This window comes from Ambystoma mexicanum, chromosome 8 (genome assembly GCF_040938575.1).
Source record: "Ambystoma mexicanum isolate Mex_15411 chromosome 8, UKY_AmexF1_1, whole genome shotgun sequence".
Classification (NCBI taxonomy): Eukaryota; Metazoa; Chordata; class Amphibia; order Caudata; family Ambystomatidae; genus Ambystoma; species Ambystoma mexicanum.
In genome coordinates, this window is record NC_090929.1 from 620835071 (window position 1) to 620860962 (window position 25892).

General features: G+C 45.1%; 1 protein-coding gene across 1 annotated transcript in view; it reads right to left on the reverse strand.

Moving 5' to 3' along the window:
- The window catches only part of DDOST (dolichyl-diphosphooligosaccharide--protein glycosyltransferase non-catalytic subunit), a 320262-nt gene that overhangs the window by 71352 nt on the left and 223018 nt on the right, over window positions 1–25892 (reverse strand). The window contains exon 9 of the mRNA XM_069610325.1: window positions 2339–2459. Within this exon, the coding sequence (XP_069466426.1) occupies window positions 2339–2459 (121 nt within the window). The remainder of the gene's footprint in view (window positions 1–2338; window positions 2460–25892) is intronic.

Genomic DNA, 25892 nt, shown 5'->3' on the forward strand with positions numbered 1-25892 from the left:
GAAACTGAACGAAGCTTGCTGCATCCTCCTGGACATTTGAATTGCCCGGTGAAGCCCTGCTGCTGTGCTGAAACTGCTTTCAATGTGACAGAAGCTCCGGAAGGGATGGCTTCTCCCCTTGGGTTAGTGGAACCAACTAACCCTGAGACGAACTCCACTAGACCATCTTCCCCGACTGGCTGTACTTCTTCATTGCTGCAAGAACCGAGTGCCAGGGGTCGAGTAATCGGTAGTTGAGTCGAATGTCTGAAATCCAGCCAGAAGCTTCAGGAGTCTAAGGACCCTACAGAAGCAGGGCAGCGAGAGCTTGAGTCCCACTCACCAGAGTGCAGGACCCAAGGCGGGAAGGATGCCCAACCGGTAACATATTTGTGACGGTGCGATTTACTCAGCGCTGAAACCGAAAAGTACTCCTGAACCAAGAGAGCCTGTAGCTGTCGACCTCCCAAGTATCACTGCATGAGCCCTCTAGACGTCCTTGTCCCCACGACTGAGGCTCAGGAACACTGAGTCTGCACCTTTGCAGCAAGACAGAATCCAGCTGGAACACTTCTTTAAACTAGAGGTACTGTTTAGACTTTGGGTACTTAATTGTCTTTTAGCCTTGATTTTCTCAGTTGGGAATTGCAGTGGCTTACTTTTAGAACTGATTCCAACCCTCTTTTCACCGGCTTAACAGCTTGTGACCTACAAGTGATTTTCTAACAAACTCAAACATTTGTGTTTCCACTGTTTTTGGAGTCTGACAAGCGTTTAAAGAATGCTTATTAAAAAAATGGTGTTAAATAATATTTATAACAGAAACCTTGAGTGTGTTACTTGAATACTTGTATTTATGGATTTCATTTGTACAGGTCTACAGCTCACATTTACCCCTCTTGAGATGGGCATAGAATAGTTAGGTCTTTTTTTGGGCCTGCTTGGTAAGAATTGATGCAGGTACACTGTGTGAGACTACACAAAACTTATCTGCTTGGTATTGGGTAACTCACCTTTTTGTATAGGTCTGTACTACAGAAGTTGGTAGAGGGCCCCTGCAGGTACCTCTGGTTACAGATTCTGAATGTACTTTAGAGCTCTGGATGCGGTCACCAGTATACATATTCTACTCCCCACTATTTTCTTATATCAACTCTTCACCTCCAGACCCAACTATTCTATACTGTAAGACGGACAGCAAATGATCCGCTTTTTTATCCTTCCTGCAGATCCCAACCTCTCAATAAACAGACAGCTGAGTAACTAAAAGTAGCACACACAAAATATTCAAAGCTGTGTGTCGGTGGAGGCTTGGGGGACATAAGACCCAACCACTCTACAGTTCTGAAACCTAATGGGAGGAAAATATTTTGCTGGGACTAAGGATCTTGGTTTCAAGCCCGCCAGCAGCGATTGGTTCCTTGCGGCAAAAACATTTTCTAAAAGCCACCAACCAGATCTGACTGGTATCCCAGTGCCAGCTTTAAAAATGGCATGTTCTTCAGCACAGAGATCAGCTCTTCAGTAGTGCAATATCAGGTGTTGAAGTTTGTCCTAGCTGTGCAGCAAGAGGCTCGAAAGTAATACCCACTCCAGCAGGATCAGCAAAAATATACGTTTTAACCAGGGAGTAAGGAAGTGCATATCCGCCTTCTCTAGCAAAGCAACTCATCTAGGGCTTTAAAAATAATACTTATTCTAATAAAAGATGGAAAATAATAAAGTGTCTCTCCCCCAAGTGCCTTTAGTATCATTATGGTACCGGAGTGCCATCAAGCGTGCCCATCTGCAAATTACATCTTTACATTAAACTAAGCATAATTTGAAGAAAGGTGGCATGACCCAAGATGACAGGCAGCATTACATTAGATTAAACATGTGTTGAAGCAACACAAATTATAAATTGATCAAGCATTAGGGAGCTAAAAGACCCCCAAAACAGTGGAAAGACTTCATACATAAGAAAATTCTAATCTAAAACCTGGGCAGTAATCCCAAATCAATTTAGAGTGGATAAAACTGGGAGGAGCTTTCCCTGAAAACAAGTGTTCTGGGAATTCATAGCCAAGTGCCTGCAAAAGTTAAGGATAGGGGGTGTTCCCCTCAGTGAGAATTTTCAAACTTGTGATGGTGACTTGTTCAAAATATTAATTTACAAATTAAAAACCAATTCGTGTTCTGAGATCAAACCTGACAGAAATTATTCCAACAGATTACAAATCTGAGAAAATGTACTTGCTGGTGAATGTGCAGATATGCACGTTCAAATAACTGGGAGGATATGTGCAGTTTAGAGGGGAGTGAACATCTTGGTGAAGTTCTCAAAACTAAAATGAAAGCAGGAAGTTTGCTGACCCACCATTTTTCTTCAGGAATGTTCTCACAAATGGATCGATGCGCACAAATTCCAGCTGAATGTCATCACCGTCAAAGGGGATCCATTTGCCATTTGAGAGCTTTTCAATCACAATGCTGTATTCCTGCACAAGAGAAAGTCAACAGAAGAGGAACATTACAACTAAAACGCCTAAGCAAAATGACATTCGATTCAATGTATTTAGCACACAAGTCTGACTGTAAACTTTCAACAAGTTGAAAATTCACAAAACTTTACAAGCCACAAACCTAGAATTTTGTAGCAACTTACATTTGTGCAAAGTAAAAATGCATTCTAATGTTCGGTTATATGGCATTTGTATAGTGCCTAATGCCATTGGTATTCCCTCAAAAGTGCTGTCGGACCAATGTCCAGGGTATGAGAATTGAAGGGAGGATTTTTAGAATGCGTTTGTGCATTTTAGCCATAACAGAGGTAGGGAGGGGTGGCCAAGTCCCTGATAGCAAACCACAGAGAACTGGTTAGTGGCTGGGTGCTGTGATAGACTCATGCGGTAGGCAAGTCAAGGAGACCGTAATCCTAGTTCATAGTCATCTCATCCTTTCCTTAAATTAACGCTGAATAGCTTCATTTATTAGAAGGTTCTCTAAAAACCCATTAAAGCAGAGTCCCAAAAAAAACTAATGAGAACACATGCAGGCTTCAGTCTACAACCATTAATAGAAAGGTCTAACAAAAATGGCATCATTCATACTATATGGTTGTGAGTTAGGGTGCATTAAATTCTGGGAAAATGTAAATACTATGGAGGGACGATGACAAAAACAATGCTTCTTGAAATGAGGCATCTTGCATAAGAAACACTGGTTAAGAGGTGTTAGGGGCTGGTTGGTGCTTTTTGGAGGATTGGAGTGGGTTTAACTTGGATTTCCAATACGTTTTATGGCTCGGTTGGTGGTATTTAGAGGGGCTTTTCTGTGTTTTACTATGATTTGAAATCTGTATTTTGTGCTGATCTGCAAGTAGGGTTCCCGGACTTTGTGCTGTAGTTTTGTTTCTTGATTTCTTCCTTCCCCCACCAACCCAATGGCAATTGGCTAAGGCAGTCAGGTGTCCCTCTGCCTTTGTCCTGGCAGCCTTCTCAGAGTGCTTTCCTGGTATCGGGTAATATCCTCATAAATAATGTCGCCAAACATATGGTCGTCAGGAAACGGCATAGGCGACATTTATGGGGATAATTTATGGAGCAGTGGTGTCCCCAGCAGGTTCCATACGGTAATATTGCCGCAAATAAAAAAAAGGCGCCATTCTTGTATGGTGAAATTTTTGCCGTGATATTAACACATGGAACCGCTTGCTCTCTACCTTTTCCCATCCACATTCATCCATTCCCTGTCCCTCCCTCCCCACACTGCATTTGGTTCTCATTGGTTTGTGTCCCCTCACATGACCGGAACAGCTGCATTTCGGAGGTCCTCCAAGGGAAGCTCCCATCGCCCGTGGATGCCTGATGGAACACCCAACAGCTACAACTCGGGTATGGTGGTACAGGCGGGGAGCAGAGTCATTAGTGTGCTCCAGTAAAACCCTGCCACTTGTATTGTCCATTACTCTGTGGGTGATAGCCACTGTGTTAAACCTGGTCATGCTCCTTGGGTACATACTTGGACGAATTTTGAGAGTAGCCAATGTACTAACCACCCTGCTCTTGCTTCCTTTCAAAATACCTCCCAAATACTACACACGCCCTATGCGCTAGCCAAGCTACACACATACACCCTACATAACTAACATTCACAAACAAACCATCTCAGAAACTGGGCCTTCATCTTAGGGATACAAGCCAGTGCACGCAATCAAATCAACATGCAGACACAAGTTTCTTCTGGTTCTGGAGCTAGCCCATCACTTCCTTCACTAACCCACCCCACCCTCTTTTTTGCAGAGCCACGTGAGCGCCAGGAGACTATACCAATGGTAACGGTGCGTGCTACAAGACAAAATAACAAATGCTGATATTTGTCTCATTAGGATGGATCAGAGCGGAATTAGAACTAAGGTCCACTAAATTGAGAGGGAAACAACAAATACATATGTCGTACATAAAATAACATGGAGCCCAAATAAAAGTTAATAGCAAAAATAAATGATTTCTTGAAGTCCACACATAAAAAGCTATCTACTGTATTGCAGCATAACCAGAAGACAAACAGTGCATCAATTGGACATACAAGAAGGTTGCATAGAGACAATTAAATCAAAACTGAGCGACACTGCTTCATTTGACTTTTCCTTGACTGAACTTTAGTGATTAGTGTCCCGTCTGCTGCACTGAACCAGACGGCACCTTCCCCGTGCCACTCTGTTAGGAATTAGCGCAGATGTGAGGGGAGTCACTTTTCAGTCGGTAATTTCGAAAGACTTAATCTTCACAGCAGCTTGATGTTGTGGAAAAGTACACTGCTGCTAGCATTCTGTGCATGATTTAAAACATTATTGCCCAACAACCACTGCATTTCTCTGTTAAGAGCCATCATTGTTGCTAATGATTCCGTTACTTATTAAAGGGCACCATCAGTGTTCGTTAGGAAAGAATTTCTTTTTACACCTTTCCCTCCACAGATTCCTATGGGACCCTACCCAGTCTTTTTGCTAATTTGTGTACCCTGTTCTGATTGAGGGCAGTAACGTCTTCTGCTTTACTTCCCTTGCAGGTTTTGCTCATTCTTATGGGAAAACTGAAGAGTCCCCAAGACGGTCAGTACTGAGACGGACTATGAATTATTGTATCTGAACAATTGCACACATCACCTTACAGTGAAGTGCAGTTAGGCTACTTGGTATGCTTCCAACTGTTTACCTAATGGCTTTTCGGTTACTTTGATGTGCCCAAGACAAGCTGGTGGCAGCAGTGTGATTAACATTTTTGAGATTGTTAAAATGGATTTCTACCATGGGATCGATTTGGCGCACTTGGTCTGTCTAGGGTTGGACTGCTTGGCCAGCCTTGGTCGTTTCAAGCAATTCGCTTCCACCTGCCTTGGGACCAAAAAAAAAAAAAAAAAAAAAAGAAAAAAAGTAAAATGGATTTCTAAATCCTGGGCTGGTCGATAGATGTTTATAAGGCCACCCTTATTGCAAAAAGGGAGCCACTTCTGGGAGTTTAGCCAAATCAAAGTAGCATGGACAAAGCGCATGCCTAAATCGAGAGGTGAGTGGGGAAGGGGTCCAGAATGAGTCACAGTGAAACACCAAGCATCAGTACCCGGCGTACGTGCATCCACGGGATACACTTAATGCGATTGGCTTGTTTACGAGCCATACCACAGTGTAATCTTGTGGATGAACGCATGTACCTGCGTTTGTTCCCAGTGGGGGAGTGGCAGCCCTTTAGTCAATGACAAGGCTCGAAATGGGGCAATCCCTGCTCCGAGCCTCGCCACGGCTGAAGGCTGCCTTCGTCCCCTGCCGGGGACTCTGGTATGTTTTTTTTCTTTCCTCCACCCCCCTCCCCAGCCAACTATCCCCTCCCCACCCTCCCAACCCCACTTACCTTCATTTTACTTCTTTTCTCGGGAGCAAACACACTGGGTACACTTCTGTTCCTAGCACGTCTGCTTCCGATGGCCGCCATGGAAAGGGAAGTTTTCCCTTCCCGGCGGCCATTTTATTTGACTTGTTTCTGTTCCAAAACGAAGCAGCGTTTTGGAACAAAAAAAATGCTATTAGTACCCCGATCTAATGGGCCGGGGTACTAATGGCAATAAGACCCTGGACGGTGGGCCAATACCGCCTGCCGTAATGCCCCTGCGGTCTTTTTAAGGACCTTGCTACGCTCTGGCCTGTAACTATAGGCCCCGGGGGCATTACCTTTGGCGGTATTGGTCCGCCGCCTCGGGGCTGATTACCACATTACACTTAGTTATAAAAGTAACATTTATTATAAGCCCAGAAAACACATTTCAAATGACTACCAAGTAATATCGCACAATACTAAACTACTACACAACATGTATTTGATGTCTGTATATCCTCTTGTAAACCCTTAAAATAAAATGTTTGAAATTTTTTTTTTAAAAAAAAGTGACTGACGATCTGTTATTCACGGTAGGTAAACCCTATTGGTAAGCATTTACACTTATTCAGTTAAGAATAATAAAACAGTACCAATACTCGTTACATTTCAAGTGACTACTTTAGTAGTGGCTCAAGCCCACAATTGTTACAGTACAATGACTAATGACATTTCCACTGTTTAACTAGTAGTGGCTGTCACCACCACTTGTTACAGTAAAATGACTTGTAGACATTTTAATGGAGCATCCAGCTACTTATAGTTAAGTATAAACCCTAAGACTGTTTTACATCTGTATAAAGCATATCAGGGAAAGCAAACCCCAATGGTACACTTTGGGTCAATGTATTTCACGTTTGGTAAAACCCTTTTGGTAAGCTTTACACTCATTGGACAACACGAGTTGGGCGGTAGCCTTTAAATGCTGCTTTAACAGTATCATCACCTGGAATACTGCTTGGCCCTATCACGACCCTTCAAAATGAGCACCAAAAGGGACCAGCATTAATACAGCTGGCAGTATCACAGCCAATGTTATTACAGCTGGCTTAAAACCGCCAACAGCCATTATCAAAGACCACAACGCCCATTTCCAGCGGTATTACCGCCCAAAAACCATTGATAATACAGCTGGAATTACCCTCAGCTGGAGGTAAATAATAATTTAGGATTTATACAGCGCTACAAACCCTGCGGTATCCGAGCGGTACTTATTACCCAAGGTGTGTGGTGCTCATTTATCGACCTCGGAAGGATGAAAGGCTGAGTTTGGCCCTGCCAGGATCAGAACCTGCGTCAGCAGGCTCTGCACGATGTCAAAGTGAGCACTCTACTCGTAGTGCTATCGGACCCGGTGCCAAATGAACCCAGGTACCAGGAATAAAGCCACAAGTGCATACTATGCACACCAGAGGGCTACAAAAGACCCACCCAGGCCCCAAGCAGTTTTCAACACCATGCTGCCATTCTCTGCTGGGAGCTTTGACATGCAGTTCCACATGTAGCACCTGGAGCTACAGATGCTGGACAACCAGGGAAGGCCACGGGGGTGGGGTGGGGTGGGGGGGGTGTGGAGGGAGGATGAGGAGACCAGGCCAAGCAAGAAATGCACCCATCCCCAGGGTCAGGCCATCACCCTGGGCTTAGTGATACCCAGATAGTAACAGAGTACCGGCTGGATCAGGCGACCATCACTGAGCTGCTGGTAACGAAATGACATTGGGAGCAGGATAGCCAGCTGCACACCAGTACCACCACTGGTCCGCACCTTCCAGCACTCTGGCCATGATGCATGGCATGGCCCAGTCAACATTCAGTGCAGTCCTAGGCCAGGTGCTGAATGCCTTGCTGTGCAATGTCAACCTGCACATGGCACTGCCCACCACCCAAGCCCAGGTAAATGACCTCAAGGCACGCTTCTATGGCATCGCACAAGCGCCCAACATCATTGCAGCCATCGACTGCACCCAGGTTGCATTGGTTGCGCCCCAGGACCATGAGGCAGTCTTTCAGAACTGCAAGCACCATCATTCATTGAATGTGCAGATGATCTGTGGGCCTGACCTAAACATCAGCCACTGCTGTGCCCGCTACCCTGGATCCACCCCCAACTCCATGGTGCTATGCAACAGCACACTGCCAGCCTACATGGAGAGGCAGGGGGGGACAATAGCCATGGATAGTGGGCGAGTACAAAGCCAGATATAAATACATGTTTAAGCACAAGTAAAAAAAAAAGGGGGGGCATTTCCACAGGAAGCAGTGCATGGCAATAGGAGGCACCGTCATCACCTATGCATCATCCGTTAGCTAAGAAATGATGCTGTCACACTGTGTGAGACTACATAACACTTATCTGCTTGCTGTTAGGTAATCCACCTTTTGGTATAGGTCTGTACTACAAGTTGTTAGTGTGATTTAGCAGCCATGACCATCTCAAGAGGGGTAGATGTGAGCTGTAGACCTATACAAATGAAATTTGTAAATACAAGAATCCAAGTTAAACATTATTTAATTAACACCCATTTTTAAATAAGCGGTCTTTAAACGCTTGTCGGACTCCAAAAACAGTGGAAACAATCCAAATCAACTAGTAGATCCTTATCCTACATACTCATTTAACATTTTTATGTCGCCCTCACTACTTTAAATGGCTGGTGGCAGTGGTTTAATTTTCCTACTATTGCACTTTTCTACCACAGGCTGAATCTTCAGCTTCAGTATAGCACCCATGGGTGACCATTTTGTCAAAATGGCCCTGGTCCTTTTTTCACCATTTTCTGTTTGTGAGGTATTTCTTGGGTTTTACTCTGCGCGCCAAGCCAGGTTTGAGCCCTTTGTTAGTTTTGCTTTTGGCGGGCTTCAGTCCTGAAACCCGCCTCTGGCTCCAGTGTGTCTGGAAGGGCGGAAAGTGAGGAGGTTCCCGAAAATCCGGTCCATCTTTAGGAATGTCTGAATGCACCCAGTCCTGATTGGCTGTCCTTTGAGGACAGACACCCTTCTGTTTGACAGCACAGGCTCTGCATGAATGGGAGAAACTTACTTAAAAAAGGCAAGGGTTTTGGGACTAGAGCAGAGTAGACCACTGGGGAAGAACTCCAAGAAACAGGGAATGAAGCTTGCTGCATCCTCCCAGAACTTTGAATTGCCGGTGAAGCCCTGATGCTGTGCTGAAACTCCTTTTTCTGATTGACAAGAGAAGCTCCGGAAGGGACGACTTCTACCCATGGGTTAGTGGGACCAACTAACCGAGACAAACTCCACTGGACCATCTTCCCTGACTGGCTGTACTACTTTGCTGCTGCAGGAACCGAGTGTCAGGGGTCGAGAAAACTGTAGTCTAGTGCAACATCTACAACCTGGCCAGAAACTCCAGGAGTCTCTTAAAGACCTTCCAGAAGGAGGACGACCAGAGCTCGAGTCCCCTCACCAGAATGCTGGACTCAAGGATTGAAGGAAGCCCAACCGGTATACAAGATCCACAGTGGTGCCGTTTACCGCGCGTTGAAACCGTGAAGTGCCGCTGATCCGAGAAAAGCCCGTAGCTGCAGACTACCTCCAAATTGCTGCCAGAGGAGTCCTCCAGACATTCTCCCTCTTGTCCCCACGACAGGTTCAGGAACCAAGGATCTGCATTGCTGAAGCAGGACAGAATCCAGATGGACCACTCTTTAAACCAGAGGTATTGTTCAGACTTGGGGTACTTGCCTCAGTGACTTTAGCTTTGCTCTTCTCAGTTGAGACTTGCAGTGGCTACTTTTGTTAAGAGTAGATTTCAACTCTGCTTTCCACAAGTGCGTTAGGGAGAATTCTCATAAATGTGCTAATTCCCTTCACCTTAGAGACCCCCTGCAACTTTGCTGGAATTTGAGGACCTGATTTTTTTACCTGGAAAGAGTCTGAGCCTTTCTTTCCCCACTCATGTATTTTGATGTGTGTTTTACACTTGTGTTCATTGATTATGGAGTTTTAAGATAACTCCATAGGCATCATCGTTTCATGTGTGTTACACAGCACCTTCAGTGCAGTGACAAAGGGATGTCTTAGTTTATCCCAGAGAAGGATTTTAAACCTTTGGGAAGTCTGGTTTCCCAGAGAATGTAAAGTGAAATTGACTTTACTAGTCTTTCCAAATTCCTAGACCCAGCAATGGAGTGCTGGAGGGGTTACATAGTATCACCTGTGTCTAAATACTCATGTAGCAGTCAAATGCTACCCTTTCCTATGGAAAAGGCTGGTGGCAGTGGTTTTACAACAAACTACCATGATTTTACCCGACCGCGAACACCGGTAGCTAAAAATCACAGCATGTTTTTCAAGATGAAAAACCCTTTGTTTAAACAGGTCCCGGTCGAGTGACAGCTAGGCTGGAATGAAAGGGAGAGAACTGTTTAAAAGGGGAGTCTCTTGGACTGGAAAGCAGAGTCGACCACTGGAACGAAAGAACCGAAGAGCACGGCTGCTACAACTCCTGGACCTTTGGTTTGCCCGGTGAAGCCCTGCTGCAGGTCCGAATTGCCAAGTTCATCTCGACAGAGAAGCCCCTTCAAGGACGACTTCTTCCTTTGAGTGGGTGGGACCAATCAACTCGTATGCCACCTGGATACCATTCTCAAGGCTGGTTAGGATTAACCAGGGAGAGAGACACCAGCTTGCGCTTGAATCTACAACTACCGGAACTGAAGTTACCATCTTGTTTGCTTTTTCGATGATCCCGTGCAGTGCAGTCCCAATCCCCCCCCCCCCCCCCCCCCCGACGTCCTCCCTCTTGTCCCCACGACAGAGGCTCCGGAACAGTGAGATCTGCAGGAACCAACGACTTCAGCTGCATTGGTTTCTTCCTACTAAGGAACTGTGCCAACCTGATTAAGAGAATGCCACTCTTGCGGCGAAAGTTCGTGAAACTTTCCCAACTTGCAGGCCTAATCAGCTTGTGACCCGACAAAGTATCCTTTTGCACCTAACTACTTCTGAGAACTTTTGCAAAGACTTTACCGTTTGATATAAGAACTGCTCTTTCCTATCCAGAACACTAGCCCATTGACTTTGGCCTGGCCTATTGACTTGAATTGAACTCTTCTGGTGAACTGAAACTATTTGCACTGTCTAACAAGTATGCGATCTATTCTACTTACCTTGTCCCTTTTGCTCACTTCTAAGTAACTGAACTGCCATTTGGCTCCTATTTCAGGGGGAGCTCAAACTGTCTCAAAATCTTGTATTGAAGTGTATTGGTATGTAATATTAAGATGCCTCTTTCTAGTGAAATGTTTTCTAAATTGTGTAATAAATGAACATGTGTTTTACCAAGAAACATTGAGTAGAAGTGTCTACTTGAACCACTAAGTCCTCTGTGTAATGCTTGTACTGCTCATATTCACTCTTGATGAGCATTGCTGCTCAGCTCGCTACCAAAAACTGTGTGGTACAGACTTATACCAAAGGTTGGTTTGGCTAACACCTGTAGTCCTAATTGTGTGTAGTGTTCCCAGATGGTACTGCATGCACTTCTGCCTAACAAAGTGTAACAGCTTGTGACCCTACAAGTGATTCTACAAAAACTCACCTTTGTGCAAGACTTTAACCACAAAGTGCCTCAGTGCCATAGACTGCTCCAATTGACTTTGGCTGTACTGGGTCCCTGCAGACTAGCCCATTGACTGGTATTTGCTGTCCCTCAGAGGTGATACCAATTTTAGACTTATTGCTGGGAAAGGTTTTGTCTGGACTTCATTGGAAGTTTTAAGTATACTCTCATGCCCTGAGAACCTGTTTAACCTTTTTCTTTCTGGTACCTCAGAATCTGCAAAGTGTACTAGTGATATATAAATGCCATTTACTGTCCTTGTGAATTAAGTCACCTGCGGGTGTAGGAAGTGTGTAAAAAGCATCTCGCTTCCCATGGCATGAGCTCTGGTGGTGGTGATACTCTCCGGTTGCCATGCAATCTGTCCGGTGTGGGGCTAGCATGCCCCTGACCTGGACCCGCAGGTCATTCTAGCGCTTCCTGCAGTCTTCCCCATCCTTGGGGGTCAACGCTGACACCTTCTTGCTGATGGCGCCCCAGAAGTGGTTGCAGCGCTTGGAGCTTTTTTTGTTGGCCCACATACAGCTCCTCAGAATGGCTTAACACCTACTCCACAAGGACATTGTTCTCGAACTGCGTACATTTTGGTTTACGGATCCGATCCTGGGCCGACCTGCCCCTTGCATGCTCCTGTGACATTTTTGATTCAGTTAATCTGGATGGCTAACCGGGGCTGATAATTTTTATGGATTGTGATTTCCAAAATGGCCACTGTTTTCCGTTCTGGGGGCGGTGCATTTCCTGCGTGCTATTATCGCGTGGCGCGAGCTGCACTAGCGCCATTGTCATGGGTATCAGGCAGGTAGTTGGGGCAAGCTGGATGGAGACTTGGCAGGCCTGGCATAGGTACACAAAGAACCCATAGCAAATCCCTCCCTTACAACAATACCAATACTTGTTACTTTTCAGAAGGTGGGGTGGGGGAACACCATTCAAAGTTAGTGAAATAACTTTGATCCTTTTTAGAGGGGCAGAATGAAACTGAAAGGCAAGTATAAACTTAAGGACACTTTGTAACTCATTTCACAGATACAGTTAGCACACTAACTTTTTGTTTTAAATCTTTTTTCATTAGTTTTCAACAAACAGTGCACCTCAACCTGGTGCATAAAAAACTACAACCCCCACCCGCCTCCCAATTCCTTGTTCAACAACCACAGTATATTAGTCCACAACTGTCTCCTGTATCACCATCTGATGAGCTGTCTGTGTCCAGTAATTCAGGCTCCGTACTCGTCAAAGATGCCACCAAGTGCTGCCACTCTTAATGTTCCCGCTTCCTCTTCACCCCCTCTGCAAGCCACCTGCCTCCAAACCACCGTTCGGCATCAGCCCATTTTAGGAGGTCCCTCCACCAGGTTTCCATGTTGGGTCTTTCCTGTGCCTTCCATCCCATGGCAATCCTATGCTTAGCCAAAATGTATGTTAGGTCTCTAAGCTTGCTCACATGCTTAAGTTTACGCGGTCTAGGGAAGCCCCCCACCATACATGCCCACAAAGAGTCCACCACCAGTCTAATCCCTTTGTCCGCCAGTCGGCCTGCTACCTCCTCCCAATATCTTGCGATTTCAGGGCAAGCCCAAAACATGTGTAACATCCCCGTGTTTTCTACCCCGCATTTTGGGCAGTGTTGCTTAACCGCCTTCGCGAACTTGGCAATTTTCCTTGGGGTCATGTATGCTCTGTGGGTGATGTACAGCTGAATCTGCTGCAATCTAGCATTCCTCAAGACTTTATGATATCCTTGCATCCTTCCCCATAGTCCATCGTCTATGGTCTCCCCACTCTCCTCTTCCCAACCCTGCCGGACCTGGACCACCTCTTTACCCACCTTGGACATCAGTATCTCAAATTCTGGAGACTTCGTGACCTCCCTCGGACACCGCTTGTAAAGTTTCTATAGCTGCGTCTGGCTGTTGGGCCAGTTCTGTTTCTGACCACATCTTCATCAATCGCTTCATCAGCCTAGCGTATGTGATGTACTGTTCACTGTGTAAGCCCGTGTCCTCCATCAATACGTCTTTTCCCCATCCCACCACACATCTCCCACTGTTGTCACTCCCACTGGTTCCCAGTGTTCTTGAATAGTGCGCCTCAGTGGTTAGTCTATGCCCCTTCGTGTTACAAATGGGGATTTTTGGGGAGCATGGCAGCGGGTTCCCCATTACAGCGCAGGCTCTGTGCCAGATCTTTCTGCCCAGGGCCAGCAGTGCCAATCCATTCTCTTTTGGAGGGTTTGTCACCCACATCCACTCGTTTAGCAAGTAAGGTGTGCATTCCGCCCTCAATAGCCTTGACTCAGGGGTGGTGTCATCAGATGACCATCTCGCTACATACTGGAGCTGGCCCGCTAGATAATACACCTCAAAGTTGGGCAGCCTTATCATGCGGGTTCTGTAATTTACAAAGGGCCATCCTATTTCTGGTATTGTGCCAAATGAACCCCCTGCACATACTGTGTACGTTGGAGAAAAATAGTTTAGGTATTAAATATAGGACATTTGCAATATTCAGGGGCAACTCGTCCAAAATGTCATACTTCGTTGGATTCCTTTCACTGCCTTTACCATGTTGTTTTCGTGTTCATCTTCTATTTTATGTTATAGATCAATACCCAAATAGCGAAAGGTGTCCACTGCCCACTCGATCTGTAACGGAGGTAACATGCATTTTGGCACACCTATATATCTGCCCAGAGGAAATATACTAGATTTTCGTGGGACAACTATGCAAACCGTTCAAGAACCTCAAGTTTTTATTGCAGATTTTCTTCCGGGTATTGCAAATACAGCAGCAGGTCATCTGCATACAGCGATAGCAAGTGCTGCCCTCCATGCGTCTTAATGCCCACTTCCCCATAATAGTACCTGAGGTATTCTGCTATTGGTTCCAACTCCAGGATAAATAGCATCAGGGACCAGGGGCATCTCTGTCTTGTACCTCTGCTTAGCATCCATCGCTCGGAAACCATAGATCCCGTCCGGACTCTGGCGATTGGTTCGTTGTACACTAATTTCACCCATCGCAGGTACCCAGGTCCCATTCCAAATTTCTCTAAGACTGCCAGCAGCCATGGCCACTTAACTGAGTCAAAAGCCTTGACTGTGTCTAGTGAGACTAGCGCCAATTCTTGAGTGCTGTCCGTGGTCTGATCTATGATGTGGTGCAATCTTCTGAGATTGTTGGAGATGCACCGCTGGGAGACATATCCCGTTTGATCATGGTGTATTAGGCAACCGATCAGTGGTCTCAACCTATTTGCCATCACCGTAGTGAGGATTTTGGTATCCTGGTTCAACATCGATAGCGGTCTATAGGATCCGCAGTCCGGATCTGTTTTGCCCGGTTTGAGGCGCGGGATTATGACCGCCTCCCTCAGAGTCTCTGGTTTAGCACACTAACTTATTTAGCAAGTAAGTACTTTTACACTTTGTATACTTTCAAGCCAGAATCCTCATCTTATAAAGTCCTTCCCTAGTCCATAGTGCTTCCCTAGTCTATTGCATGAGTTTTCTCAGAAGAGGGGACCTACTGGTCTAGGAGCCAGCTGTAGCCAGGTCAGGATAGGGTTCAGTTGCAGGAAAGTCAAGAGTTCCATTTGAGATCTTCTTAAACAAGTATTCACTATAGAATTAGTTAAGTGTTTCGGGACTTCTTAGAATGCTCCCAACAGGTGTTCCAACATTAGGCCTCAGCAAGTGGTAGGGGCAACTCCCAACCACACCAATCGCCCACTCAGCCTCACAGGATTCACACAAGGCTTAAGGTAATTATTGCCCAAGTCAACACAGTACCTTAGGAGAAAAGAGCTTCTGAATGGATGCCTTCAGGATGCAGCCGCAAAGGACCCGGACCCTGGATTCTTGGTCTGGAGATGAAAGACCTGGACACTGGATGGGAACTTGCAGCAGCAGGCCTCAGAGGAGGCGTCCAGCAAAGTTTTCTTGACCGACTGTCGCAGCTCTGTGTATGTGGCACACTTTTACAGGAGCCAGATGAAGAACTAATATTGCTGGTCGGATTCTCTTCACTCTCGTCCTGTACTCTGGAGAGGGGATGCCAGAGACTAATTGTGTCTGAGGTCCAGCAGCAGTCCACCAAAGTTTAAGCTGGATTCAGACTTTGGAAGACATACACTGCACTCAGGCTCCAGGTCCCAGGGTATTGGCAGTTTACAGCATGTCGTGGGATAGCTCAAAATGCGGGTCTTCCTGAGACTAGTGGACGCGTTCAGGACCCCCAGATCACTTGGAAGGAATGGTTACATCAGGCTCAGGTTACACAGCAGGCACTCCTGCCTTACTCTTTGGACTTGGTTCTAGTAGTCGACTTGTCAGCAGGTCCAGGATCGGAGTATTCATCGACTACAGCACAACTTCTGCAGCCACTCCCTGCAGTTTACAGAAAGGGGCTGTCTGGCTGTCCAATCAGGACAGCCAGTCTCCCAGCCCCCTATTGGGAACTGGTTCCTATCAGGCAGTGTGAAAGACACAAGGCTGCAGGTTTTGGACTCCTCCCTCGCATCCTGACTTCTCCCTGGAGCCTAGGCAGGAAACACTAAGGAAATATTCACCAAAGACAAAACTTCAACCAAGTTCGTTCCCACCTAGAATGGCAGACGACCACCTAGGAAAGAACAAGGATACTTAAATGGCAAAAAAGAAGGCATCCACGTGTTCCTCCTGTATGCAACTGCAGCTGATGTTGACAGCGTGCAATAAGACAAAAGTCACCAAGGTAAAACCACTGCCAGCAGCCATTCAAGGAAACTTGAAATAGTAATAAAAATGCTGCAGGTAAGTAAGCAAGGGGATACATTGCATCTCCCTAGCAATCCACGTAAGGTGGGGTGTGCTGGCTCACTATATAAAATGCAAAGGGGATGGAAAACCCTCTTACCCCTTGGGAACAGCAGTTCACCGAAGTACATTAAAAAGAAATTACAGGGAAGCCCAAAAGTTATAGGAAACTATAACTCCAATCACACACAATGGGGAGACATTAAAAGGTCAAGTGAAAGGGGGGGGGAGGGGAAGATTCCCCTTGACCTAGGGACATGGGAAAACATTCATGTGCAAGCAAAACGTTCTGGGGTGGGCACAGGTCAGGAAGATTGATCATAAATATCAAAATCTTACCCAACACTCACTGCCAGAGTCAGCGTTCTGGGTGCATCCTTTGAACTTGAAGAATCTTCAGCTTGTACTGCAGTACGCCTGCTCCTGTATTTTCAGCCTTCTTGCATGGACAGAGGCCGTGCGGGACCGGCTCCTTTTTTCATTCACGGCAACTGATTCTGGAAGTTCAGCAACGGTCTAAGAAATTGGAGTCAGGGGGCAAGTTAACATACCTATTCGTCCCCTCCTCCCCAGTACTCCAGGGGATTACATGGGTGTGAAGTCCTGCCCGTAAAGCACCCTTTCCTGACTTTGGTCGGTGGAGGCCTGGTCAAGGATCCTTTCCTCGGACTATCCTAGAGTTTACTTACCCGAACTTTGCTTACCACTTTAAACTTTGCATCATGACCACTTGCATCATCCAATTATATAGAAAACCTGCCTGAAAATTAGAAATTTGGAGCCAATGACCTTAGGGTACAAGACCCCAAACCTTCTTAAGGCTGGACTTATTGGGGAACTGATCAGTATTTACTGTAAAGTATTTATACTGAGCTATGCATCTGAATACATCAGGGTTCATGTATATGACAAATATTACATACCTGTAATAGTATGATGTTTGCATTTGTATAGATTCACATGCTTTGCATAGGCAGACATCTAGTGGCTGGTGTGGAATATAACAATAGTTTCTCGATTTCGAAAAGGGACATTGACTGGGTGTTGCTGTAAAAACATCCCTACTGTGACGTGTACTGTACCCATGACCACCTCATGCGTTTAGGTCCTCAGATCATTTTCTTCTTGTGAATTTTGTAAACCTTGGGGTTTCACCCAAAGTAACCCAAGATAATCCAGACGTGACCCACCCCTCCCCCCCGCTCACTGCGCTTTAGAGAGGCTCAGCCTCACCTCACTGAGGAGGTCCAACAAGGCCGAAAAGAGTTTCTACGGTTGCTGAGAGTACTCTTGTTCAGTTGAGAATTGCCTTGCATTTTGGGGCTGGACTGACCTTGTGGGTGGGACCAGACTGAAATGCAATTGATATTCTTTTGTGAAGGGTGCAGTGAGCCAACACTCGGTATTTGATCCTCCTGAGTGGAAGAAATTCCATAGTACAGGTTATTTGAGCTATGTTCGTTCTGAGTGGAGGGGCTCCCACACTTGTGAATTTTGTTATTTTTCTGCTCTGAGGTTGCGAGTATATAGTAAAGTGTAAATATGAGAATTGCTTGGAAAACCTCACAACATGCCGATTATTGGCACTTCTTCTCGCAACAAGGGGAAGCTGCATGGACACTTAGACAAAATTTGCATGCAGTACCCTCTGGGAACACTACAAACTGACTACAGGTATGGGAAACCCAACCTTTGGTATAAGCTTGTACTACACAGTTTTGGTAGAGTGTTGAGCAGCCAGGCTCATCTCAAGAGGGGTCAATGTGAGCTATAGGGGAGCCAGAGATTCACAGTGACAAGTATTCAAATAAACTTACACTCAAGGTTTCTTGAATAAACAATTATTAATTTGTCTGTTAGAATAAGCCTACATAATATATGTGCAATATAATAGTAACGAATATACTTCAATACTGTACACTTAGTTTCTAAATCAGTGAAGACCCTTTTGGGATGGCCCACAGACGCAACCTACACCCTCAGGAATAGCTAGGGTGCTGGGGACATTAATATCTTACTGTTTGCATTTAGAATACTGTTTTAAGTTGGTAAAAAGGAAATGATCAGATCACAAGAGACCACAAATATTCTTAGGCAGGCAAATACTTTTGGATCCCCCCACAGCAGAGTCACAGTATAACAGGCTAGGCCAAAGTCAATGGGCAAAAGTCTTAAATAGGATGACGCACTTCTGATAGGCAAGTAAAGTCTTTGCACAATGTTTTAGAAGTCTTAGAATCAAGTGTAGGGCCACAAGCTGTTAGACATGTGAGTAGTAGAAGATGCAAGCAACTCTACAGCAAGAGCAACGTTCTCTCAGACTGTACCGTACCTTTGAATTGAAGAAAAAGTGCAGTAGATGACTTCGGTTCCTGTGCAGCTCTGCAGATCTCACTGTTCCTGGGCCTCTGTCGTGGGGACAAGAGGGAGGACTTCTGGGGACTCCTGCACTTCAGTGGGACGGTCACTGCTTGCAACTGGCAATCTTCAAAATCAGTGGCTGTTCAGTGTTTCAGCTCCTCGCGTCTCCCGTGAATAACACTGCGGTTCCTGGCTGTTGAGATGGACTTTCTTTGCTTCTGGGGTCCCGCACTCAACACTGTTGAGGGGGCTCAGGCTCGGTCAATCCCGCTTCCTGCGAGTCTGGAGGATCTTCCTGAAGCTCTAGCCAGTGTTAAATCAATGCACACAATCTAGTGTTCCTCTCCCTGGTTATACGGTTTCCAGCAGCAACTCTGGAAATTCGACCAGTTCCGAGATGGATATCCAGGTGGCTTACTTTGGAGTCAATTGGTCCCACCATCTCAAAGAGAGAAGTCGTCCTTGCAGGGGCTTCTTTGTCGATACGAATTTGGAGTTTCAGCACAACAGCAGGGCTTCACCGGGCAAACCAACGGTCCAGGAGTTGCAGCATGCGTCCTCTTCAAGTTCTGCTTCAATTCCTTCGTCTAGTGGTCGACTGCCTTCCAAGCCAAAAGCCTTGCCTTTTATTCAGTTCTCTCCCATTCATTCCAGCCTAGCTGTCACTCAGCCAGCAGGGTGGCTGTCCTTGCCGGACAATCAGCTGGCAAATCACGCCAGAGTGCATTTGGGTCTCCTAGGAGACTAAGCACAGGGAGTGTCGGGCACCTCCCTCACTGCCTACCCCAGACACCCTGGAGCCAGAGGCAGGCTTCACTTGTGAATCCCGCCAAAGGCAAATCAAACAATGGGACCAAACCCGGTTTGGCGCGCAGAGTAAATCTCAAAAAGGACCCTTCCACAAAGAAATGGCAAAAAAAGCACAGGTTGGTAGCATGTTGAGCAGCCAAGCTTATCTCAAGAGGGGTCAATGTGAGCTCTAGGGGAGTTACACAGAGATTCACATTAATGTATTTATCTGTCAGAGTAAGCCTTCTTCAGAAGGGAGCAATACAACAGTAACAATCAAATACACTTCAAAAAATACACACTCTTATAAGTACCCTCATGGGATGGCCCACAGACACTAAGTACACCCAAAACTGACTTCAATAATTAGGGTGCTGGGGACATTAATATATCACGGTTACATTTAGAATCAGAATTAAGAGTTTGTCAAAGAGAAAGGTTACGAAACAACAAGAGATCTCACAAATCTTTCTCAATGCAGGTCAGTACTTTTGTAAACCCTCCCCCCACTGCAAGGTTAGTTAACCCTTTCCTGGAAGGAAGACCAAACACATTCACAGGGGGGGGAAGAAGAGTCCTTCAGGGAGCCAGGCTAAGCCAAAGTCAATTGAGCCAAAGTGTAGGTGAAACTGAAGCACTTGTCAGAGGTAGGTAAAAGTCTTGCACAATGTTTTCAAAGTCTTTGTAGATAGAAAAATTCACATTAGGGCCACAAGCTGTTTAGGCTTGTGAGGTAAAGCTGTCAGCAACTCTACAGAGCAACCACAACAAGTCTCACCAACAGAGAAAAAGTGTAGTTACACGACAAGAGGTAAGTTCTTAGACTGAACAGTACCTTTAGGTTGAAGAAAAATGCAGCAGATTACTTATGTTCCTGTGCAGCTCTGCAGATGCTGGTGTTCCTGAGCCTCAGTCGTGGGGACAAGAGGGACGACTTCTAGGGACTCCTGCACTGCAATGGGACGGTTATCGACCGCAACCGGCAATCTACAAACAAGTGGTACTTTGGTGTTTCAGCTCCTCGCGTCTAACGCAAATAGCAACACTGCGGTTCCTGTTCTGGCTGTCGAGATGGACTTTCCTTGCATCTGGGCTCCTGCACTCTGTTGAGGTGGCTCAGGCTCGGCCAGTCCTGCTTCCTGGGAGTCCCGAGGATCTTCCTGGAGCTCTTAGCCAGCTTAAAAGCAATGCACACAATCTGGTGTGCCTCTCCCTGGCGTTTCGGTTTCCAGCAGCAACTCTGGAAATTCAACCAGCTCCGAGAGGATGTCCAGGTGGCTTACTTTGGAGTTGACTGGTCCTGCCAACTGAAGGTTAGAAGTAGTCCTTACAGGGACTTCTCTGTCGATACAAATTTGGAGTTTTAGCACAGCAGCAGGGCTTCACCGGGCACACCAACGGTCCAGGATTTGCAGCAGGTGTCTTCAAGCTCTTCTTCGGTTCCTTCGTCCAGTGGTCGCCTTTGCCTTCCAAGCCAAAAGACTCGCCTTTTATTCAGTTCTCTCCCATTCAGTCCAGCCTAGCTGTCACTCACCCAGCAGGGTGGCTGCCCTTGCCGGACAGTCAGCCAGCGAATCACCAGACAGTGCATTTGGGTCTCCTAGGAGACTAAGCATAGGGAGTCGGGCACCTCCCTCACTTCCTGCCTACCCCAGACACTCTGGAGCCTGAGGCGGGTTTCACTCTGAAACCCTGCCAAAGGCGAAATGAACAAAGAGACCAAACCTGGTTTGGCGCGCAGAGAAAACCTCTAGAAGGACCTTTCCAAAAATACATGGCAAAAGAAAAAGACCTGGGACCATTTTGTCAAAGATGGCTCTACGCCATTTAAAAAAGATGGATCCCGCGGTTGCTTTTACCAGGTCCGCGAACAGTCACGGTAAATGCAAACCATGGTAGTTAAAAACGAAACCACTGCCACCAGCCATTCAAGAGGAACGTGTAACAAAAATGTTACATGAGTAGCTAGACACAGGGGATACCAAGTAACCCCTCCAGCACTATTGCAAGATAGTGTGTGCTGGGTCTAGCAATTTACAATGGTAAGCAAAGTCAATTTCACCTTACTGTTCTGGTAAACAGTTGATCCCAGAGAAGGTATTTAAATCTGGAAGACTTCCCTATGCCACTGCACTGAAGGTGCACTGTGAGAATGTAAAAGATGCCTATGGAGTTTGGCAGACTCCATAACCAAAAGAGAAAACAGTGTATGAAAATCACATTTAAATACACGAGAGAGTGGGGAAAAAGGGTCACACTCCAGGTTAAAAACAATCAAGTCCTCAAAATCCAGCAAAGTTGCTGGGGGTCTCTAAGGTGGAGAGAATTAACACATTTTTGAGAATTCTCCCCAACACAGGGTTAACCCCTGATCCTGTGTCAACATCTTGTAAGCACATGATGGATTCATTGGTGGGCAAATGGACATCCAGAGGGGGTGGGAAACTCACTCAACAGTCCACGTAGCAGCCATTAGGATCATTGTTAGTTTCTGCTAGTTCTGTGCTCTAGCACCTTGAAAAATCTCTTGTGCTAGATGGAATTACCAATAAAGATCTGACCAACTAACCGGACAGACTCAAGGAATATGGTAAAGTTTTACTTTATTCTCAATTTAATAAATCAGTCATCTGGAAGACATCGACTGATGCTTGCACTCACAAACTTGATTACAGAAGGTTCTTATACCCCAATATGCATCATCTATGACTTCATCCTACGTGGCAAACCATAAAACCTATTAGCGGGAGGCATCGGTTACGGGAACATTTCTACTTATAGAATACATATGGGTATGCACTTCATTGGCTGTCTCTTATCGGCAGGACAAACCTTGAACTACCACTATATACATATAATACGGATTATAGCAAACAAAATGACAGTGGATTGTCTATGCAACATTGTATAGCAGGTTGCCCCATAGACCCACTGATTGGTTGGCATTCTCACCCTCGGCTAGCAGCACGTAAGGAAACCAAAACCCAGGTGATTGGATCACATCAGATTACTCCCTACATTCCCAATTAGTCCATCTCTCATCAGACCAGCCATGACCCAAAGTTTCCAGTCTGTAGTTGACTAGTTGACCTTGTAGCCTGTTTTGTTCTAGATTATTCAAGAGAGTGAAAGCACATCACTGCGAGGCTTAATGAATAGCCCTCGTTTTTTACTTCTGATTCACATGTGAAGAGACCACGAATTTGTCAAATTCAGCCTCTTATTTACTGCCATTTGATTTAATTATACTGGGCGTCATTGCTCCTCTTGGCCTCTAGAGACTTAATCACTCTACTTTGTATAGACTTTATACACTTTTAATTGACCAATACTCGGCTCTTCTAAATGTTTTCTTCTTTAACCTTCGAGAAAAAGGACTTGCGTCCATGAGTCATCTGTCTGCCTCCCTTCATGCTTTACAGCTATTCCTTTAAAAATAGCATCCTTGATACCAAGCCAACAATGACTATTTTGCACACAAAGCTATTCTTCCAGCATCTAATGATGCTTCAACCCTGGTCTGGTTCCGAGGGAGTGGAGTTGAATCTTTGCACGAGCCGTCGTCGATTTTCCAATAATGGACACCCTAGCCATGTTACATATTCCTCTATAGAAAGCTTCTATGCATCTTTTACACCTTGCAATACTGCGTATTTACACTTACTGGCCAGAAGGTTACTTGGTCTTGTTTTGCGTTCGTGATTACTTTGAAGTGACAAGAGAAACTTGTATGAAACGGTAGTTATACATCATCACTTCAGTATTTTCATAGTGTTCAACATGGTTTTGTATATCTTCATATCACTATCCATGTCAGATTTCACTCGGCGCTCAATGTCCGATGGTGCATGGAGACATCCTTCTATACAGCATCCTTCTACACTTTGTGTGAAGGTACATTCAATAGGGTTGTCTTCATACACTCAGTGAGGTAAAGTATAACACATGGAGTCTCACACAAGGCCATTCTCCCGCTGTTGCAGTATGTCGGCGGTGAGGGTGCAGGAGCTAGGGAAAATGCATCCACCTGTTTCTCTACATTCCCCCCTCTGGTTGAGTCCTCGACCATCTTCCTTTCTTCATTCTCCTTTATCATCTCTTTTCTTTGGGACCTATATTTCTTTTGTCACCCCCTTCAGGTGACCTGCATTCTTTACATGTTCATGCACACTTCAGGTCTTGTGACAGTGATCTCCTAATGGACAGGATATTCACTGCCCTACATATTTATACTCCTTGGGATAGTAGAACTTCGTTCCTGGAGGTGCAAGGGCACTTTTCTTTATATTTTCATGGGTACTTTCCTCATTTTGCATCTGCTCACCAGTTCCAGTGTCTAAATCAATCATTATCTTCATCCCAATAGTTTTGACTGCCTTCTGGCATTGTCCCAAGATGATCCTTCTGAAACAAAATCCTAGCAATACCAACACTAGTACTGCTACAAGTAATTTGAAGGCATTTGCCAACCAAGTTGGAATCCACGAGAACAGACGAAAACCAACAGTCCTCAATCTTGTCTACTTCAGCCTCCATTTTCATATGCAGGGGTGACATTGTTATTGCTTCTGTCAAAGTCCCATTGTTTACTTCATGGGCAGGTATAAATGTACCTCAAGAAGGCCCGATTGTGGTGCACACTCCTCCTTCCAATGCTGTAATGAAGTCTAGGACATACCTGTTCTGGAGGGACATGAGCCCTATTGCCCTCAACTCTTCTTTAATCGCATTAAACCCTTTTATTGGTGTGTTGATAGTTTGCAGCAGCAGCTCCCATCTGGTCATTTGCAGCTACTTGGTGTTCACTGCAGTCTGGATTTCTGGCAGAAATATAGCTGTAAATATCACTGCTGTTCGGCTGATCAAATTATCAGCATCTGGAATGCAATAAAAGAGTTCGATTAATTTTACTGAGAAATACATTGCTTCACCTCAGTCTGCTTTAGTAAACAGATCTTTTCTTAATCAGGTGTGTGTCCATCTTTGGGAAGTCTAATCTGCAGGTCACTTTGGTGCTGGTAATCATTTCAGCCTTAGTACCACAATTAAACTCTTCCCCATTTTAGTGGGAACTTTATATATGCTCTTTATCCACAGGATCAATAATGGCCCATCAGGACTGCTGTTCCTTCCTTCATGTCCGGTACATAAAAAAAAAAATGTAGCCATACTTCCAGTTCTCTTCAATTTTCACTGTGCTATTTCTGAAGCATAGACACACATTCTTCAGGGTTAGTATATGCAATGGTCCAGTCGACCCATCACAACCTTGCAATCTTCAGCCATTGGTTTTGTATTCCTTTTTTGCATTTGCCACAACTACTTCTCATTGTCCAGTTAATGCTGTTGCTTTGCACACAACCAATCCCTCAGCCCACCCTTCAGGAGTAAGCACTGTTCCTTTAATATGAAATTGACCTCTTTCCCAGCATTCTTGTATCTCCTTCCTTTCTTATCCTTGCATTGTAGCATCTTGTTTTTCTGCAATCTTGATTCCAGCTCCATTTATTCCAGGCTGTTTGTATTTTATTATTTGATGCATTTTTACTTTCTAGCTTGTACATAGTCATCTTCTCTTTGAAATGTTGCTGTTCTGCCTTAGAACTGTCCTCTGGTTAGGCAAAATGCAAGATGCGTCAGGCAATGTGTCTTTTTCACTGATACTTCTGATGCAATAAATATTTTAGAGGTTCCCAAAGCTGAAGGTATGAGGGACCACACGTAGCAGCTTTCATCCGATGGTCTCCTTCTCACCTTTTTCTTGTGCTGATACAATAGGTTATTCTTTAAATTAGACAAATTGTCAAGATACGCATTTATACTTCCATGTTTCCAAACATCCCTTTTAAATCAAAATACATGCCTAGTGAGATTAGCATACAAGAATGTGCATAATGTTATTGCGATAGGCAACAAAGATGAAGTGTGCGTTTCTTCGTTCAGCTCCGGTACTAATGCATACTCTTGGGCCATCATCTCTTGGGCCCATCTAAAAAGTTCCAGGATAACTAAGTCAGCTTACTCCTTGTCAAATGTTAAGATATTGGCCTTTACTATAAAGGTGCTGCTGTGTTCTTCGTTTTCCTGGTCTTTGTTAGGTAAGAATTAGTGCAGTCCAACTGGTGTTGAACTACACAAGACATCTCTTGGTATTAGGTAACCCACCTTTTAATATAGGCATGTACTACACAAGTTGGTAGTGTGACCCCAGCAGCCAGGCTTATTTTAAGACGGGTAATGTGAGCTGCACAATGAAATCAGTAAATACAGGTATCCAAGAGAATACTTACACACTATAATAAACTATACACAGATATTTAAAGCATTCTTTTAAAAGCAGTAATTAGCTGCATCATTAATCCCAAGTTATGATTCAATTCAAAAAGTGAATAAAGCAGGTGAGTAATTCATATGTTACACATTTTCCAACACCCAGAGGTGATGTAATTTGAGGTCAGTAGAACA